Here is a 20,493-nt window from a genome sequence, read left to right as displayed (position 1 = left end):
ATTCTCTGGAGACCACATCAAGTTCAGACCAGTCCTGTTATATAGAGACAGGAGTGTTGTTGGCTGTGCTGGAGTTCATTCTGGTCTAAAATCAGGCTGAAAGTTGGACAACTTCAGTGCCACTATGACAGTGTTGACATTCATGGTTTGTTTTTATACTTGGTATGCATCTTGGGTGATCTAATCAGACTTTCAGAGATGCCACATCACATTACAATAACACACCCTGGACCACCTTCTCATTTAAGACTTAATGTACAAGTACAACTATAAAGTTAACCTCACTGCAACCAGATTTTCTTCTCTATTGTGACGTATATCAGAATGACTGCATCTCGAAGAGCAGGGCTTTATTTGTCAATCAGGAACTGATTGGATCGTTGTCATTTGCTAATTGCTGCAATCTCATGTGAGTGACAGCTAGCTCGAAAATAAAGCACAAGATATTGCATAAATTGTAAATTTTTCCTATCAACATTCAAGTTGAAATATGAGTGCACGAGTGTGCCAATTTTTGCACTTCATCAACATACAGTGACCCATTGATGATACTGAACACTACTGAAATCACATCAACTCCCCTCAACAAAAACCCACCATAAGTGGTCATAAGATCAAAGGAAATCCACGTTAACACCACGTGTAAATGATGATTCCTCAGATGACTTCTTGTGATCAGATTACCCGAAACTGGTGCTAATACCAAGTATAAGCAAGTCTTGCCTGCTCTTTCTCCAGCCAACACACACCAGCACATTTCTCTCACAAGGACTCTACAGGACATAAGACAACCATCAACCTGCTACTCTCATTTGAGGAACATTATACTAATGGAACAAGTAATATGACAAGAATATATGATCCACTAGCCTTAATACAACAGACCATCAACCCTTTTCCACTGACACAGTGCTGATGCCTGGCACCATTTTGCATGTTTCCACTGAAAAAATGTGGTTTTGTGCCTTACCTTCTAAACCTGCAGATCTCAAAGATCTGGTAACATTAGAGTCACTGGATGCTATAAGAGTCCTATATAACATAAAAATATATGTTGCACAACCACAGTTAACATTTCTAATTTGAATCGTGCTGCACAGCTTCTCAAACAACATTATTGTCACTGTCTAAAACAATGTTTTATTTACAAATATCATATGTGAATCGTGATTGTTTCTATGATAATTCAATAAAAATAAGTTCTCAAAAACTTGAATGAACTAAGACTGTAATGCGCATGATTTGGTAATGTAGTCAGTTAGATCAGAGTTTGGCTATCCAGAAATATGGGTCGGCTCTGGGACAGCTCCATAGATCACTGGCTCCTGCACTAGCACCATTTAGTGGAAAAAGGGCATATGAGAGTAAAACATAACTCTTGGATCACCACGAAAAACAAACAGAAGATGGACACTGTTTACAGACCAAGCAAATACGTGTACAGAAAGACTCAAATCTGCTGCTGATCTAAGGTTGGTGATGGACATTCAAGAGTTAGTTCACCCAAAAGAGAAACCCTTAAAGCCACATTTTCTTCTGAAGAACAAAAAAGGAGACGTTTTCAAGAATGTTCAGACTGCTCTTCTTCAGGAAATTAGAAATGAATGGAAATGAAAGCACCATAACAAAAAGGTCCATATGATTTGTACACTATATTCCAAGTCTTCTGAAGACATACGGTAGCTTTGTGTTAGAAACTGACTGAAATGTAAGTAATTAAAGGCCTGTTTACACAGCTTAGATTTTATGTTAAGACCAATGGGGAAAAAGGCAGATGTGTTGAATGAAAGTGCAAATTCACTCCATGAAAGTAGGTGGTACTTAGTGAAAAACAGAAGTACAGCAGTATAGAGCTCTGTGCTAATTTCCACTTCTGACACACATTTAGCATAAAGAAGAAAGGAAGTCAAATAGTATTTTCATGTTTTCAAACAGCCTTTCAGATTTTGTATTAAAAAACTAATTCCAGAGCGAAGAGATTCACTATACAGTGTTACTTTGATCACAAAATAGTCTGTTAGTGAGGGCCATCACATCATGGTTTTACACAAATGACTTTTTGTGATAAAACGTGCAAACTACAGGTCAGCCAGATTCCTTTGTAGTGGAAAGAAAAAGGAAAGGTTTGGCCAAGTATGGTGTCCCATACTTGAAATTTGTGCTCTGTATTTAACCCATCTAAGTGCACACACACACAGAGCAGTGAGTAGTGAACAAACACACAGACATACACACACACACACACACACACACACACACACAGACACACACATCATGAACACAAACCAGAAACAGTGGGCAGCCAAAGCTGCGGGGAGCAGTTTGTGCTGTGGTGCCTTGCTCAATGGTCTCATCTCAGTCGTGGTATTGAAGGTGGAGAAAGCACTAGTTATTTACTCCCCCCACCTACAATCCCTACTGGACCTGAGACTCGAATTCAAATTAAAATGTTTATTTAACATTTGTCTTGGTGTGAACAGGCCTTTACTCAATCTTGCAGTGTATAAACAGACAAATATGCCATGCAAATACAATGCTAAACAATCGTAATCGTCATGTCATAACCGATTGTTATACACCAGTTTAAATGTGCAGAAATTAAGAGTGCTTTTTGGAGCTTGACAGCCCTTGTTTGCTACATAATTTTTTTTTAAAGAGCAGAGAGTGAACATTGTTCAAAATTTATCCCTTCTTGTTCCAAGGACAAACGGAAGTCATGAGAGTGAGTAAATAATGAAAGTTTTCATTTTTGAGTGAACTATCCCTTTAAAATGTGCGATGGGGTGGTCTCTCTAACCAGACTCAATTGCTATGAGGGAACGGGGGAGTGGCAGCAGTGGCACTAGTGATGGTAAAGCCTGTAGGTGGTGCTGTTGAGCTATGGCTCGGCTGCAGGTCTTTGGGAATCCCACTGTGGGAAGCCAGTTGGTGGCCGAAGGCTGCACTAAACTGTGGGAGCTGTAGTTTAGGTTGAGTGGGGGTGAGAAGATCCCGTGAAGAGGGCGAGGATGAGGATGAGGCTGAGGTGAGGCCGGTCAGGCCCGGTTGGGGTAGAGCGGAGAGAGCAGCGGTGGGCTGCAGGATTGTGGAATGGGACATGGAGGGGGGGGTGGACAGAGCGGTGGAGAGCAGGTGAGTTTCAGCAGTGAGTAGGTTACCAAACTGTGCCGGGTCTGTGAGAGAAAGCGGGAGGTTATTCCAGGAGGTGCGCGGTGGCCCTGGCGCTCCACTCAAAGGCACCTCCAGCAAGAGAGGCGGGTCGGCTTGATAAGAGGCACCATGTGGGGGTGAGATGGGATCCCTGTAGGGCGTTGGCACATGCTCGCTGCTGTAATGACTACCTGGTGGGGACATGCCCGGTTTGGGAGCTCGGGAAAACGTTCGTTCTGTTAACCCACCATTGGGATTTGTACAGGGTGTGGTGGTGCAGCTCTGCGTTGGCTGGGGAGAAGTGGATGTTGGGAAATGATGGTCTGTCGGGGCATGGAGGAGGTTTCCCTCCAGCTCTAGATTGGGAAAAGTCTCCGAAGTCATTCGGCCATTTAGAAGGTCTCCGATGCTAGTCGCTGTGACCCCTGATCCCGAGAACACAGCCATGGTTCGGTGGTCTACCCCATCTGCTGGGGTCAGTTCACCCATTGAGGACAAACACACCAGGGAGTCGGGATATGACCCCATGGCCTGCAGGGCTCTGACCAACTCCTCTGCCTCCTCTGTGGTGGGCAACAACTCTCCATTCTTACCTGTATCCACAAAGACAACTCAGACAAAGTGCAAACCAACCAACGGGCAAGTAGATTTTTTTGGAGAAGACTTGAGTGTTGATTGGCAAATGCTAGTCCTTGTGATTTCTTGCTGGCCCAAATCAAAAGAGGCTACTCTTTATCATATTTTGTAGTCATATAATCAGATGTGAACATACCCTCAAAAAGGTCAAAATCCTGAAGATCATCGGGTAGTCTGGGCAGCACATCAGAGAAATCTTCCTGATTCAGCTCAAGATCATTGGGAATGTCAGGCATTTCGTTTGTGATGTCGTCAGGAAGCTCATCTGCGCTGAGTTCAGGGGTCGATGGACTCCTGCTAGAGTGACAGACAGAGTGAGTGCCAGCTTGACTTAAACTGAATAAAGTCGCAAACATGCTCTAAGAAGTACATGAATATGAATGTTGGGCAACACATTACAAGCACAGATCCTCTTGTGTTGTTGCTGTGGCTGTAACCTTCTCTTCATGCCTTTCAGTGAACCAGAAAAGTTGCATTTCAGCTAGCTAGCTAGCTATCAACAGACTGACAGATTGTCTTACATTAACTAACTTCCTCAGCAAGATACTGTTACTCTTTGATGACAGTAGTTGTCTTACTCTACTGGCTGTTACCGTATCCTTGTGACAATACTTGCAATACAACATCTATTTGACAGTTTTGTTAGTATTCGAAACTGGACTTGGTCTCAAGACCATATTATCGTGCTCTTGGTCTTGTCATGGTCTCAGCATAATACTGTGGATTAGGGATATGCCGGTATCAAATTTTCCTGTTGCAGTAAATTGATAATGCTTTTATCATATATGGTATTATCACGGTATCGAAATTTTGTTTTAAAAAAAGTGGTCATAATACAGTATAACAGGTTAAATAACTTTTTTTCTTGTAACAAAAATAACTAAACATTTAAAACAAAGCAATACAGAAAAATATATAAAAGTTAAATGTTTTACATATTAAAGTGCAAAAGAACTATAAAAACCAATAGGTATCACTTTACAGCAAGACCTCATTAGTTAACCTAATGCATTAACATTCAAGGCAAGGCAAGGCAAGTTTATTTATAGCACATTTCGTACACAATGGTAATTCAAAAAGTAAAAAAGAAGTCATGAAGAAAAATAATCAAAAAAATATAACAATCAATTTAAGAACTTGAAAATGAAAATGATTTAAAAATTGACTTAAAATGAATTTAAGACAGTTTAAAAATAGAAAATGATTTTACATAAAATATAGTGTAATCAATTCGGACATCGCATAGTGCTCATTCAGTAAATGCATAGCTAAACAAAGAGCAATAGCTACATTTACTATCGAAGTTATTCATCTTTGTTAAAAAATACAAGTCTTAGTTCATGTTAGCTCATTAAATAACACAGTTGCAACTTTCAATTTTAACAATGTGTTATTAAATATTGGAATACCTAAGATTAATGAATGTTCAGAATAATTTTTTCATTGGCAGTTTATGTTAACTAATGAAGCCATAATGTAAAGTGTGAATGAACTATAAAAGTTCAAAACACTTTCAAACAATATCTAGGGCAAAAAAAAGGAATGTTTGAAGATAAATAGCCTATTAAGTCTAAATATTTCAGTAGTTGGCTCTGTAATAAACACCATAGGGAAAACACAAATCTGAATGGTTATTTAAGATTTAAATATGGTTTAGAAAGTAACAGCTGCTTTATTTACTGTGTTTACAGGGCAAGGGCTGCATTTAGCGCCATCTGCTGTCAGAGAGTGAATGTGCTTTCATTCAGCGCATCTCTCACGGGTTCCTCCATGTGCTTCTCATGCGCTTGTTTACATCAGAGAGCATGCTCTTTCAAGCGGCATACAGCGGTGTTGTGCATTTTAAGCAGCTGATGGGAATACTTTTCTTAAAAAGCATTCCAAATTCAGAATAATTTGTAATGTATATTTATTCACGGTATTTAGAAGTGCCCACGATAACAATATCGTGCATATTAATCACCGCAATATATCACATTACCGAATACCGGCACAAGTCTACTGTGGATACATTTTGTGGTCCTCGTTAAATAGTGCATATGATATACTCTGTGCTGCCAAGACAGAATTTTTCATTTCATTTCAACTCAGGGGTCCCCTGTCCTGTTCCTGAAGATATACAGTACCTACCTGCAAAGTTCAATTCCAACCCTGCTCCAGCACACCTGTTATATTATCTGTAATTATCAACTGCTCCTGGAAAAAAAGAAGTGTACCTTAATTAAATGGTCTTAGATTCGGGGATGAACTTTGTAAGAAGGTTTATCTCCAGGAACAGAACTGGGTACATGGTATGGATCATTCAGAACCTCTTCTAGTCTCAATCTTGACTTGAACTCAACCTACTTGGGTCTTGAGTTAGACACCATGCAGGTTTCTTTTAGTCAGAGGAAAATTGGCCCCCCAAGTTTGTTTTTTCCTTCCCTTCTATCACCGATGGAGTTTAGGTTTCCTTGTCGTCGCCGTTGGCTTTGCTTAGTTGGTGACACTTCATTTCTGGCTATTTGACACTATTTGAAGTGAACTGAACTGAGATGGATGATGACATCACTGAATCAATGATGGAATGATTCTAACAGAAAAGTTTACTGTTTACTATTGTTCTTAGATTATCAACATACTATTTTCCTCTGTAAAACTGTAAAGCTGCTTTGACAATCTGTATAGTATAAAGCAATATATAAATAAAGGTGACTTGACTTGGGACTCAATGAGCTAGTCTTGACTACAACATTGGTATTTCTGATGTGTAAAAGGACACATTTTGAAATGCAACAACGAAACATTTGTGAAGCAAGACTGTGATGCATTTGAAAGCAGGATATGCACCTGACATGGGCGTGGTGAGGGGGCAGTGACAGGGAGGGCATTAGCAAGTTGCCCTGTGGCACAGCGGGAGGAATGGGCTTCTGTGGTCTGCGTGGACCTCGTCTTCTTTTCTTTTTGTGTTTCTTCGTCAGTGCAGGTGGCTTGGACTTCTTACGTGGGCGCCGCAGCTGCTGACTGCGTCTGTTGCCATCCCCACGCAGAAAGTTATCCTGCCACACACACATTTGTGTACAACTTACAACCAACTCCATACGGAGTAAACACAACCCTTTTAAGGTTATCAAGATAAGATGTGTGGTTTCTCACCATTTTCTTGGCATGCTCGTCACAAAGAGGTGTCTGGTGAGTGATGTCAAACACAGGAACAGAGCACTGCTGTCCATCAGCGAACCGCGCCGTGCAACTGGAGAACAGCTGCTGAGAGCGATTCAACAGGATATCTGCGTCAACGTGCTGTTAAGAACATAACACACTGGCATCTGACAACTGCACGTAGGTGTTGCTCGCGACTTGGCTGTTGTTCACACTGACAGTTCATCGTTTCATCACTAGGCCAACCACTAACATCTGGTCATTTTACTTAAAGGATACGTTGAAAACAGTGACGTGAAAATGGCAAAGCTATGCTGCTGCAACTTTGACCCTTCGTGGTTCCCGTACACAATGTCCTTTCATACTTGTGTGAGCTGAAAAAAATGTAATCATTTATACAGACATATTAAAAATGACACACAGCCCTGAAATGCACACGATCCTTGCAAACATGTCATGTTCAACACACCAGGGTGAGGTCTGTGAGCTCTTGCTGAGTTTCTGAATGAGCTGTGCAGTGCAGTCGGAGTCTTTGCTTGCAGCGTGGAGCAGAGCTTTCCGGAAGGCATATCGGTATCTGCTGTGACGGGTGGCTGCCCGGTCCTGTCGACACAGGTGTTTATACCTCTCCTGTAGGTATGTACATAGCTGTGCCAGGCGTGCCCGTCTGGAAAGCGGCTTTTCATTGGAGGAGCTGATGCATACAAACAAAAAAAATCATTTTGGATAAGAACATGCTTGTTTTTCTCTAAAATATTTTTATCTATACTCCTGGGGTACATTAATTGAGGAGTGAATTTCTTACCTTTGACGGGAGTTTTTTTCCTGAAGTCTCCAGGCCTGAGGCAATAAAGGAACAAGCTCCTCTGTCTCTTCATCATCTGTACTGTCCTCAGACCAGTCTAGCCCTATGGAAACACACATGCATATATGATCAGACATCAAGGACACTGCATATGGTTACATATAATATAAAATATTACAACAATTTAAAACAACCATTTTGTAATTTAGTATGTTTTTGAATGTATTAAAAATGTATTACAACATATTTCTGTGACGCAAAGCTGAATTTTCAGCATCATTACTCCAGCCTTCAGTGTCACATGATCCTTCAGAAATCATTCTAATATGATGTTCTGCTGGTCAAGAAACATAATAATTTAGTGGATTTCTCATTTCTCTTTTAGGATACTGTGGGAAATGGAAAGTTGGAAAGAACAGAATTGAGCTGAAAAAGCATTGCTTTTGTAACTTTATAAATATCTTTAATGTCACTTTTCATCAATTGAATATCATTCTTGCTGAATAAAATAAATAATTTCCTTACTGTTTCCTACTTAGATTTTTTTGCCCCTTTGCATCCCTAGTTTTTAAGTTTGGGCATTTTGCATAGCGTAGAACAGTGCTGCTTAATTGTAACAAGTTTGTTGTACCAAGATGTGGGAACAGGTCTCCGTGTTCTCTCTGTCTCTGAGTGTAAAGCTGCACGAGGTGCTGCAGTCTGAGCAGGCAGACAGGGGGTGCTGTAAAGGCGGTGGGCCGCATGGCCACGGCTCGGGGCTGTGGGCAGTCCTGGGCAGTAGCTGGGCGAGGGGACGCAGCAGGGACAGGTCTCCGGCTAACAGACTGGTTCTGAACCCCAGCTGATGGGAGCAGACCAGACAAAACAGAAGGCCCAGTCTGAGGTGGAGCTGGCTTGCATAGCAGAGTCTGCACTGCCCCATGTTGGGCGTAAGCGGGCCGATCTGTATGTTCAGGGGACTGGACAAGCCCCGCCGAGGGTTGAGGCGGAGGTGGAGCCGGTGGTGGTGATGGTTGTGGGGATTTTGGAAGTGCGCAGGGTTCAGTGACAGCGCTAAAGTGCTCGATGTCCGGCTGACGGTGCTCTGGGTCCCGAGCGGTCACCCTCAGGCCAATCACTGGCCTGTTGGGCAGCTTCCTCTTGCTGGAGCTCTTCAGCACCACGCTTTCTTCTCCGTCTGTGTCCTCCTCATAGAAGGCAAAGGGGTCGAGGATGTCGGAGTCCGAGAGAGGCATCGGAGTCAGACGGGAGCAGAGAGGAGACGGAGGGAGCCCATCCAGTCCATTAGTGTCTCTCAGAGCCAGAGAGGGAACGGTGATGTTCAGAGCCACAGACTCCACGTGAGCACGGGCACGAACCTCCTCCAGAGCATCCTGCTTCTTCTTACGCTCCTTCTTAGGGATGAAGCCAAGCACCTGTAGGTGGCTGTTACAGTATCTGCCAAAGTATCACACAAAGCACATTTTAATCATGAATTAAGATATACTGTCAAATGCCTCCACGCTACTACTGGCGGAGCTCAAATTTGATTCTCATGTTTCATTGTAACGCATGGGCTTTAATGTAAAATATGGTTATTAGGCCAGGAACAGATCCACACATATAGGGATGAGAATTAGATAAGAAATTCTAATTTTGTTTAATAGTCGTGGTCCTTTAATGAATTACTCATTAGTAAATTTGAAGAAAAAAAAAGGACAAAGTTCTTATTGTATTTACTGCCATCACCAGCCTGTGGTCAAACAAGATATTTTCAGATTTCTTCACAACAGAAACTGCAAACCAACAATAAATGAATATATACAATTTGTGCAAAATAAAATAAAAAAATTGGTTTGAGGTAAGTAGCTAGTTATACTTCAGTAACTACTTTAAGTAGTATATTAGTCTGGACTTTATAACTTTGACACAATACCTTGAAAAATACGGATATTCAACACTACTGTCAATAACACAAGAAACAAAAAATGTCAAATATTATAACATTTGATCAGTATCTAAATTATCATTAGATTTTATTTTTTCTGAAACAAGGTGAGGGAGATTATACCATTATAAGTGTACTATAAAATAAGTTCATTCATTATTTTATACTACAGTAGGAATATTTTTGCAGAAAAATGGGAAGCCTTTAAGATTCTGTGACAACAATTGGTCACAGATACTTCTCATTACAAATCTAGCCAAACTTTGTAAACCTCCATCCACAAAAATGGAGATTATGCAAATGCAAATTATGCCAATTATGCAATTATGTGAAAATTAAGCATAACTGATGCACGTTGCATTACCAAATGCACAATAAACTAACAGAGATGGAGTTCGCTGCAAATTGTGGTTGAAACTGCCACAGTGTCACATTTCCTAAGAAACATGCAGTGCTGTACAGTGATTTTAACACAGATAAGGTTAACTGCTCTTTGGCTTCACCGTTAAGAGAAACAAGTGTGATGTAAAAAAATAAAAAAAAACATCTGAAAAGCCACCTGTTGTTCATTTCTGACACTAAACACTCAACTAAGTGTTTGCAAACCATGACCCCCTGTAGGGCTCTCGTCTTACCTCCGCTCTTCTGCTTTGGGGATGGGGTTGGTGCATCGCTGACTGTTATACTTGGCCACATATTCGCACTGTTTAAATGGAGCGGTTTTGTCCTCCAGAACATGACGAATGCAGAAGGCATATCCGTTCAACCTGTGCTGCTTGCAGAGTTTGGGGCTGTAGGAGCACAGCGGCTTATTATCCACCTCTGAGAAATGGATGTGTTTGCCTTCGTACATCACGTGACTCGGGTCCGTGAGAACATCAGCTGATCGAGACAGAAAACAGTGTGCATTACACCAGAAAAACAGCACACTAAACTCACAGTATATAGTTAATTCATAATGTTATATAATATCTACTGTATTAGATGTTATAGGCTTTAATCATGACCGTGCAATACAAAACTGACAATGACAATATAATAGTGATCTCTTATGTCTCTGGTTTAATATTTGAACTAAATGAAACCGAGAATTGCAGCTAGTTGATGTGGTTATAGGTTAACTACAAAGATCTCAACACAAAGATAGAGACCTGTGCAACCAAAACAATCACAGGAAACAAGTGACAGAAATAAAATATCCTCAGCTTGGTTTGGACATAACTGTATTATGATTATCAGAATTGTTCAGACCGCTGTTAGAAATTAAGCAGTTTTGAGAGGAGTCATTAAAAAGGCATTAGTAAAATGCAGTGAAAATAATATTATATTACATGCTCTAAATTATTAGCAAATTTACGTATAAGGTAATATGCATGATAAGTTACCACGTTTTATTACGACACTGGATTAATGAACTTAAACGTTTCCGCAGATATTACAACGATATCTAAACACTCTTTTCATTAACTTCATACTTTACAAATTATAATTTTCGTTAAATAAACATCGCTGTCATCAAATCGATTAGCTAAAAACCTCATAAAACATTACATACAAACATATTAAGTCAGTATTTTTACACTTTTGCCCACATTAAAGAATAATTATATTATTTCAGTTTAAAATTTTGTTTCAGCCCCTGACTGTCAATATCACACATTATTTTGATCCCACACTCGTTAGCTACAATGCTAAAAACAAACCCAGGAAACAGAAACACTGACGTGATACTGCGCTAATGTCATATTTGAAATGCTAAAAATAGAAACATAAGCTCATGCATGCGCGATTTATGTTATTAGATTTTATTAAATGCGTGGAGTTTGTGCATGTTAATCGTAGTAAATGTCGCTATAAACAATGGCGAATGCGGCTCGTTAAAACAGGCCGACGGAGCGGATCGCTACAGCCGATTAACCAATAATAGTAGTTTAATTTTTTATAAAACATTACAATTTGATCTCTTTAAAAATAATATAATTATTGCAGCATCCGTTTAATTAGAACTAGTGATCACAACATGACACGGTTTGCTGAATATACATTCTAAGTCAATTTAAACATTGGCCTACAGTAACGGCCAAGCCTCGTGGTTCGAGTAGCGCCGTGAGGGGGTTAGAGCGCACATCAGTCGGGTAAAGCTGTAATCGAGTCCGCTTACCTGCAGTGGGTTCAGCCTCCACTGGGTTTCACTCCGGACAAGACTGTACAAACGCCACAGATCATCAACTGCACCGAATATTCATCGGAATTCCTTATGCTTAGGAATATTATTCCCTGTTGAGGTGGTGAACCGTCAAAGCGATCACTAATGTGCTTTCGATATTATGTTATCGTCTGCTCTCATTGAACAGATCTGCGGGAGTTTAGAGTTCAGACTCAGAGCTCGGCAGACTCACAGAGCCCCTAGCGGCGTGACAACTGCCCCTCTACCGCGAGCCACTACTGCAACACACCAGAGAGAAGACTTACACACTGTATGTTACTGTTGTCTTAAAAATAAACTTTCAGTGTAGCAGTGTTGTTATCAATAACTAGGCTGGCTACTATTAAAATCATTTTCTGCTGAAATAACATAAAAAATTAAGCTAAACATAATCGTTATAATTATTAATGACAAAATCACTTAACAAAATGACTAAAACATAAATTATAATTACTGAAAAAAATATATCAGATGCTACAGTGAGCCTTCAGGTAACAGAGTCAGAAAAATCATAACTTGGCTTATTAGGGGTAATGCATTAATGTAATTTCCAATCCATAATCTATTCTATAATCTTTAATCATAATACATTAACTAAACAGGTCTCTGTCTCACTTTTCATAAAACAATCTCGGCACTTGTACATCCCAGTTGTTGACTTTCAAGCAGGTTTTGTGGGGTAATTTTACCCATTTCAACTGCCTTGGCATCTTCTTTGATTTGCCCCTAAACTTTCAACTTCTCCCAAAGGTTATTGCACTTGTTTACAGTAAATACATTGTAAGACGAAAAGGAAAAGAAAGAAAATTGTAAATATATAAATAATATTTAATATACAATACATTTGTAACTTTGTCAAATTATGTTGAAGCTGTGGCATTTTATTTGCTTGTGTGTATTTTGGATATACTGTATAATATGGACTATGAAATGAACCTTAGCAAGAAAAAGAAGTTACCATTTGAGATGTAGTTAAAATATCCATGTCTTTAATAAAAAGAGCTCCTTTTTGTGGACATGTTGTTGAGGGGGAATCAGTGCCACTTACAAGCAAGAGGGCGACACGGAGAAATACACAGATGTGTGCACACAGAATTGACTGCCTCCAAAGAACTTGTCTTTAAATAAATGTACAATAAATGTAACAGGAATATAGCAGCTTGACAGTAAACTGTTTTTGCAGTATTGTCTTATATTAGAGTCATTTAAAGTAAGACTGTATTAAAAACCTCCAGCCACTGTCTCCAACAATTATTTTTTATTTATTTATTTATGACACACAGCAATGCGTCATGTTCTAGATCATCATTTTTGTGGTGTGTTCCAGGGGATCAAAACGTACAGATCTAGTGGAGTGATAGTAACTAATAGTAACAGTAAATGTGTAAACTTACATAAGCTCATTCTTACTTGGTGTCATATCCATATAAATCATTATTATGGTCTCTATGGCTAGGACCTGCAGTTCCCAAAAGGAATTAAGTTTAGACTAAAAACAATTAAAGTTAGCAGGTGCATAAGATAATGCTCAAACTGATGGTCCCACTTCAAAACACACTTTTTTTTTTTACCTTTTTGTAAATTGTCTGGGTCTTTTGGGAAACGATGAAAGGCAAGATTTTTATTATCATGCTGATAGTTTTTCCGGTAGACTGCCCAACATTGCATTCTTTTATTCCCCTCTGGCCTCTCTTTCGTTGTTATTCTGTCTATTTCTGTGCATCTGTGCTGTTATTAAGTTGTAATAGAAGTGGATCACCGTCTTCCTGACAAACAGGCAGCAGCTAGTGAGAAACTCACATCCAGGACTATCACTATCAGCAGTGGAGTTCCTCAAGGGTTTGTTCTCTCCCCACTGCACTTCTCTCTACACCAATGACTACATTGTTCTTATATATTCCCAGAGGTGGGTAGTAACGAGTTACATTTACTTCGTTACATTTACTTGAGTAATTATTTGGGGTAACTAATACTTTTCGGAGTATATTTACAGATGGGTGCTTTATACTCTTACTTGAGTAAATTTTTGGGGAAAAATCTGTACTTTTACTTCGTTACTATGGGCGACGCTCCTCCCGTTACTTTATCTTAATGCAATAAATGTTATAAATGCTTCAGTTTATTCCAAACGCGCCGTCTACTTTTCTCTGGGCAATGAGCGATGCCCATTCGCGAATGATTCATTCTTTTGAGTCAATTCTGTTCAAAGGCTTGATCAAACCAATTGGCAAACGAGTGAATTGGTTCATGAATCAGTTTGAATGAGTCGTTCAGTTCCCTGCCGCATGCGCTGAGCGTCTGAAGTGGTTCACTCAGAGTTGTAACGTGTCTGGAACTGCACTGAATTGAAAGCAAATCTGCAAAGGCTATTATTTGCTTGCGATGGAGATCCTTATTAGATAAACACCACGTGTGCTGTCTACTGTTTAACAGGTAATAACTTGGGCTACATTCGATTACAGTACACGATACCTCTGACATTAGTTTGTTGTACGTGTGTGGCTTATAACAGAGGGGAGTCAAGTTGAATGCAGCTTCCAAAAGACAAAAAATAGCCGATTAAGATTTTATTAATTTTAATACAATAACACCGGTGCGAGTACGTTCAGCAAGTCATGTCATCAGCTGCTAAATTCAGATCTGTGATTGCTTGCTGGCGCTGAGCCAGAGATAGATGTGTTTTTACAGCACTGCGCTTTATAACCAATCACACATGATTCTTTTGGGCTTATTAAAGCATTGGCCAATCAGAGGTGTTCAGATGAGTCATCGCTGAAATGCCGGTGCTTCCTTCACTCGCTGACTGAATACCTCTGGCGAATTCTCTCGTCAGAAACAACAAAGTGCAGATGTGTGTACGAATCTGTAATTAAGATATTGATTTCACAGTGTTAACAGTTTCAGTGATTTTAATGGGAGTTTCTGAGAGTGATTGAAATCTAGACTGTCAGTGAAAATGATCTTTGATAATGTAAATGTTATTTGCTCTCTTTCTGAACAATGAAAGATTAGTAGCAATATTTATATCACATTAACTTTCAATGTTAAATACACATTTAATATAAAGTCAGTCGTATTAAAAAATATGTTATGGCATGACACCTATATCTGTTACTTAAGTAAACAGACAGGGTTTTATAATAAATTACATAAATTGGAGTAAAGGCTGATGAAATATATACATTTATACACGAACACTTACATTACATACATTTTATCTATATATCTAAATAAAAATAGGCTCAGTATATATGACCCAAAGTAACTAGTAACTAACTACTTGAGTAGATTTTTTTATCCGATACTCTTTTACTCTTACTCAAGTAACTATTCAAGACTAGTACTTTTACTTTTACTTGAGTAAATATTTCTAGAAGTACTTTTACTTTTACTTGAGTACAGTTTTGGGGTACTCTACCCACCTCTGTATATTCCATGTCTACTGTGTTATTCCTATGTATGTCTGCACTATGTCTGTACTTTCGTCTGCACTGGAAGCTCCTGTGGTCAAGTCAAATTTCCTTGTTTGTGTAAATATACTTACTAATACAGCTTTTCTGATTCTGAATTTTCACCCCAAAATGGCGGCCTTGCTACCGAAGCGCCACCTAGAGGCTGTTAATAAAAAAAGCATCAGTGTTTCACCTCTTGATGGTCTTCTACTACAGTATACTCTTACTGTATCTAGTTTAGTTAATGTTTTCAATAACATACGTCATTTTTTAGAATAATGATAGAAAGCACCTTTCACCATATCGAGGCAAAAACTGAACAAATAAATCATCAGAGGACGAGAGACACGAGTAGCTAGAATACTAACTAGATTCTGAGTGATGCTTGTCTGTGCAAAATTGCCATGAAACTCGGACGTTATTAGTGTTTGCTAGGACATTGCTCTGTGGTTGCTAAGGGGTTTTGAATGGTAATAGCAAGTTGCTTTTGCTAGGGAAATGCTAAATCCCGGTTGCTAGAGTGTGCTGGGTAGTTGCTTCCGGTCCCAAGTCACACACTTCCTTCTTAAAAGTCTCCTGATGATGTGCTGGGAAAGTCTACCACACCTCTCATCATGAGGAACTTTTTCCTAATAAACCTTTAGAATCAAAACATTTTTTGCGAGGTGTCTTTCAGTGGTAAATGATGAAGCCATCACTGGGCAGTCTGCCCCCAGCAGGAGGAGCACTTTGGGTGGATTATTTCTCTGGTTTATAGCTCAGCTCCAGGGCTGCTGGCTGGCTCACCTTCTTCAGCACAGTTGTGTGTAACACACATGGTTGAAACATTTCCACACATGCTTTGTGCAATGTTCCGTGACTGAACAATAAAATAAAAGTTCATTGTGACTTTTTATCTCACAATTGGGAGTTTATATCTTACAATTCTGGCTTCATGAAGAAATGAAGTCAGAATTGAGAGATTTAAACTTGCAATTATGCCTTTATATCCCGCAAATTCCATTAAAAAATAAATGTTTCAAAAAGAAGCGATGCAACAGAAGAAACATTTCAATAAAAGAACCTTTTTTATCTTAGTTTGGAAAACGTTTTAATCATTTGACGACCTTTGAAACCTTTTTCTAAAACGTTTTTTTCCACTTTTGTGCAGTTGAAAAGTTCTATAAAGGTTCTGGAACCATAAATGCCAATAAGATCCCTTATTTTTTTACAGTGAATGAATGAAGTCCCCTACTCTCTCACTGATGGACTCTGAACTAGTCACTCACCTCACCAGGCAAAAGCACTAAAGAACAATTTATAAGAGACCAGTGCGTGTAAAGTATTTCTGCACCTGGTTTTTCAGGGTCAGGAGGTGAAATCGTTAGGTTTGGAGGTCAGTGTTCCTACTGGGACATTCCCAGACAGCTCTTGACACCAGTGTTTTCTCCACATATAGAGGTCTCCATGGCACTTCCTCTCCCTGAGGTGCTCAGTCCCTCAACGCCAGCGAAACTAGACACAAAACAGAAAAAAAGTGTTTTCTTTAGTCTGGTATGCCTTCATATTTTAATAAAGTTGCAGATGAGATTAAAATAGCTTCATCCTGCTCACACCGGACACACCGAGTGCTTGAATACTGCGTATCATTATGGTTTCGAAGAGTGGACTGTTGTTTTTTTCCTGTGAAACAACTCGGACCGCTGCCAAACATCACGAACGGGTCCTAAAACCACAGGGACGGTAAAATGAGCTTAGTCAGAGAAAGATGGAACGTCAGGAATGTTTTCAGACAGGAGACATGTCTTTGTTGTGCTGGTGAAAATATCCAGGTGGATTAATACTTCATGCTTCATGCTTCATACTCAATTATAAAAAATATCCGTAGAGACTCAAAGAGCTGAATGAAAGACAAAATAGAAGACAAGCAGCTTTTTAATATTAATAACCCTGTAAATAATAGAAAAAACACTATATATACAGTATATATGTATATATATATATATATATATATATATATATATATATATATATATATATATATATACTCGAGGAGTAAAAGAAAAAAAAACAAATTTTATTAACAAGCCCAAAATTAGCAAAAATATGCAATTTGGTGAAATTGTTGATATTTATATGGAATTCTGATAGTTTGCATTGTACATAAGTGAGATCTTTAAAAGAAGATTACAGACTGCTTCGATAAAATAAAACAAATATAAGTTGTCATTCTATATCTCCCAATAAAATGTCTTAATGTGGTATTTATATATATATATATATTTATATTCATATTATAAAGTTGTTGTTGTTGTTTTTTTGCCAGGCAGATTATTTTCCACTATATACTATTTTTTATAGCAAAAAAATTTAAATGGAAAATGAACCAAAAATAAAAACTCACAATAATATCTTTCCAATTGTTTTTATTATTTTTTTATCCATCTGTCAAACACAAAAGAAGATCATTTTCAACATGTCTTGTGTTTTGAGTGTTTAAGTCCAATGAAATGAGACCCATTGTTCTTTTGGTCTCCACTGACTTTCACTGTATAGACAAAAACATTACTTTTGGGTGAACCTATATTTCAAGTCTACCTATTATAGGTATGTAATAAACAGATAACCACATTTTCACTAAACTGCATTATTAAAAATATTATTAATCATGCAAAATAATTAATTCTTTGTGTACAGCCGTTTAAAAGGGACCATATGGCAGCTCTGTGTTGTCTGCACCAGCTGGCGGTGATTTGAAAAGACAACACATTGTGTTGCTGACCTGCAGGTCAGATTCCCTTCCATGTTCCCTTCCAGCTGCACCTCTCTCTGCAATGAACCAAAACTCATGTCCAACACAATCTCCTGAAATAACTGTGATCCAACAGGATTACCGGAGGTCCTGCAGTCTTTGAGATTTCAAAGATAAAAGGTTGACGGATAATTTAGTAGATACTTAAAAGAGCACAGCTGTATGTACATGTCACCAAAGGCAGCACAAACATTATAAAAGCAAACATCAAAGACAGGTCAATCCTTTTAAATAGGAATGATGTTTCAAGGGTTTATTTGGTGTATTCAAAGTGCAGTGACTTTATTTGTAGGAAACATGCTTTTAGCCCACACCAAATGAAAGCTGTCCATGACAGCCATGACACAGAATGATTCACTGTGAAGAATGACTAACAGTTCATACAAAAAAATCTAAATTGCTCATGCTGTTCCCAACCTGCACGACTTTCTGTTGAGCGCAATGTTGATGTAGATATTTTCTAGTGTGAAAAAAACTAATCTATTTTAAGAAAAGTTCACTTTGGGGAACCCAAATTCGTACTTTTTCTCATTGCTGTGAAAACTTATTGACAGTGTATCATTCATCTACAATGAAACAGCCAGGAATTCACATACGTTTTCACACTTAAAGTACATCAACATTCAGGTTTAATTCCCCAGTTTTCAACAGTAGACGCACTCATTAAAGACATGTTTACGACATTTCTGTCTCTGAATTAGTGGGGCTTTAGGGATGTGAAGAGACTTGCTGAAAGGACCAGCAATTTTAAATGCCACATTGATACTGTTACAAACACGCCAGGTTCCACCTCCACACAATCACAGCGCACACCCTCACCTGAATACTAGATCACCAACACCTGTTCCTCATCACCCACTCATTAGCGCTGCAACATAAAAGCCACACACACACACTCAGTCTTCGTCCGATCACGTTCGCGACAAGATCATTCCTGTATGCTTACTATTAGGACTAACTCCTCTTCTACTCTCTCTCCAAGGATTATCTCCGAAGGACCCGGTTTCCCGAAGTGTGTGTGTGTGGTTCACCGATCCCTCCAAGAAGTCACAGCCTTACCTGCACGGATCCAAACTCCCATTCACTCCTCACTACCAGCTCCTCTGCTTGTGTCTTTAAATAAACATTTTCATCTGTTACTCCTCAGCTTCCCGAGTGATCTGTAACAGATGACCGGACCTGCACCGACAGGCACAAGCATGAGCCTCACGGACCCCTTTCAAGATCTGGTAGATGCACTCCGTCGAACACTCATGTCAGCCCCAGCATCTCCACCACCAGCGAGCACTTCCGCCAATCCTGTCATCACTCCTTCACCTGCCGTACACGCCAGTCCCATGGCCAGGCCGGCGCCCTACTCTGGCTCGGCGGAGGAATGCAGCGGTTTCCTGCTTCAGTGTTCACTGGTCCTGGAGATGCAACCGCACTTGTATCCAACGGACCGCTCTAAGGTAGCCTTTATCATTTCCCAATTGCAAGGCAAAGCACTACTGTGGGCAGATTCACTCTGGACTCAAAATAACCCAGTTATCCAGTCTTATTCTACAACCCGAATTCCGGAAAAGTTGGGACGTTGAGCCAATATTTTATTCACAATAGAACATAGATAAAGTAGCAAATGTTTAAACTGAGAAATTTTACACTTTTATCCACTTAATTAGCTCATTTAAAATTTAATGCCTGCTACAGGTCTCAAAAAAGTTGGCACGGGGGCAACAAATGGCTAAAAAAGCAAGCAGTTTTGAAAAGATTCAGCTGGGAGAACATCTAGTGATTAAGTTAATTGATATCAGGTCTGTAACATGATTAGCTATAAAAGCTTTGTCTTAGAGAAGCAGAGTCTCTCAGAAGTAAAGATGGGCAGAGGCTCTCCAATCTGTGAAAAACAGCGTAAAAAAAATTGTGGAAAACTTTAAAAACAATGTTCCTCAACGTCAAATTGCAAAGGCTTTGCAAATCTCATCATCTACAGTGCATAACATCATCAAAAGACTCAGAGAAACTGGAGAAATCTCTGTGCATAAGGGACAAGGCCGGAGACCTTTATTGGATGCCCGTGGTCTTCGGGCTCTCAGACGACACTGCATCACTCATCGGCATGATTGTGTCAATGACATTACTAAATGGGCCCAGGAATACTTTCAGAAACCACTGTCGGTAAACACAATCCGCCGTGCCATCAGCAGATGCCAACTAAAGCTCTATCATGCAAAAAGGAAGCCATATGTGAACATGGTTCAGAAGCGCCGTCGTGTCCTGTGGGCCAAGGCTCATTTAAAATGGACTATTTCAAAGTGGAATAGTGTTTTATGGTCAGACGAGTCCAAATTTGACATTCTTGTTGGAAATCACGGACGCCGTGTCCTCCGGGCTAAAGAGGAGGGA

The 20,493-nt window shown here is 39.4% G+C and overlaps 1 protein-coding gene across 2 annotated transcripts; it reads right to left on the bottom strand.

The window, feature by feature from the left end:
• Positions 1-2,441: 2,441 nt before the first annotated feature.
• Positions 2,442-12,031, bottom strand: LOC132094895 (INO80 complex subunit D-like). Of its 2 annotated transcripts, none has more exons than XM_059499549.1 (10): positions 11,821-12,031; positions 10,295-10,541; positions 8,364-9,169; positions 7,733-7,835; positions 7,397-7,621; positions 7,207-7,301; positions 6,922-7,055; positions 6,616-6,824; positions 3,923-4,083; positions 2,442-3,743 (listed from the first exon to the last, which is right to left on the bottom strand). In XM_059499549.1, exons 2-10 carry the CDS (start codon positions 10,510-10,512, stop codon positions 2,803-2,805), a joined length of 2,892 nt encoding a protein of 963 aa, XP_059355532.1. In that variant the 5' UTR covers positions 10,513-10,541; positions 11,821-12,031; the 3' UTR covers positions 2,442-2,802. The 2 variants fall into 2 exon arrangements, with proteins under 2 accessions (XP_059355532.1, XP_059355533.1); XM_059499550.1 differs by having other exon boundaries at positions 3,923-4,080.
• Between the last annotated feature and the right edge of the window lie 8,462 nt (positions 12,032-20,493).

The sequence above is a fragment of the Carassius carassius genome, chromosome 19 (genome assembly GCF_963082965.1).
Source record: "Carassius carassius chromosome 19, fCarCar2.1, whole genome shotgun sequence".
In the NCBI taxonomy this organism is placed as follows: domain Eukaryota; kingdom Metazoa; phylum Chordata; class Actinopteri; order Cypriniformes; family Cyprinidae; genus Carassius; species Carassius carassius.
Note: the sequence above shows the minus strand (reverse complement) of the source record. Positions and strands in the feature narration are given on the sequence as shown.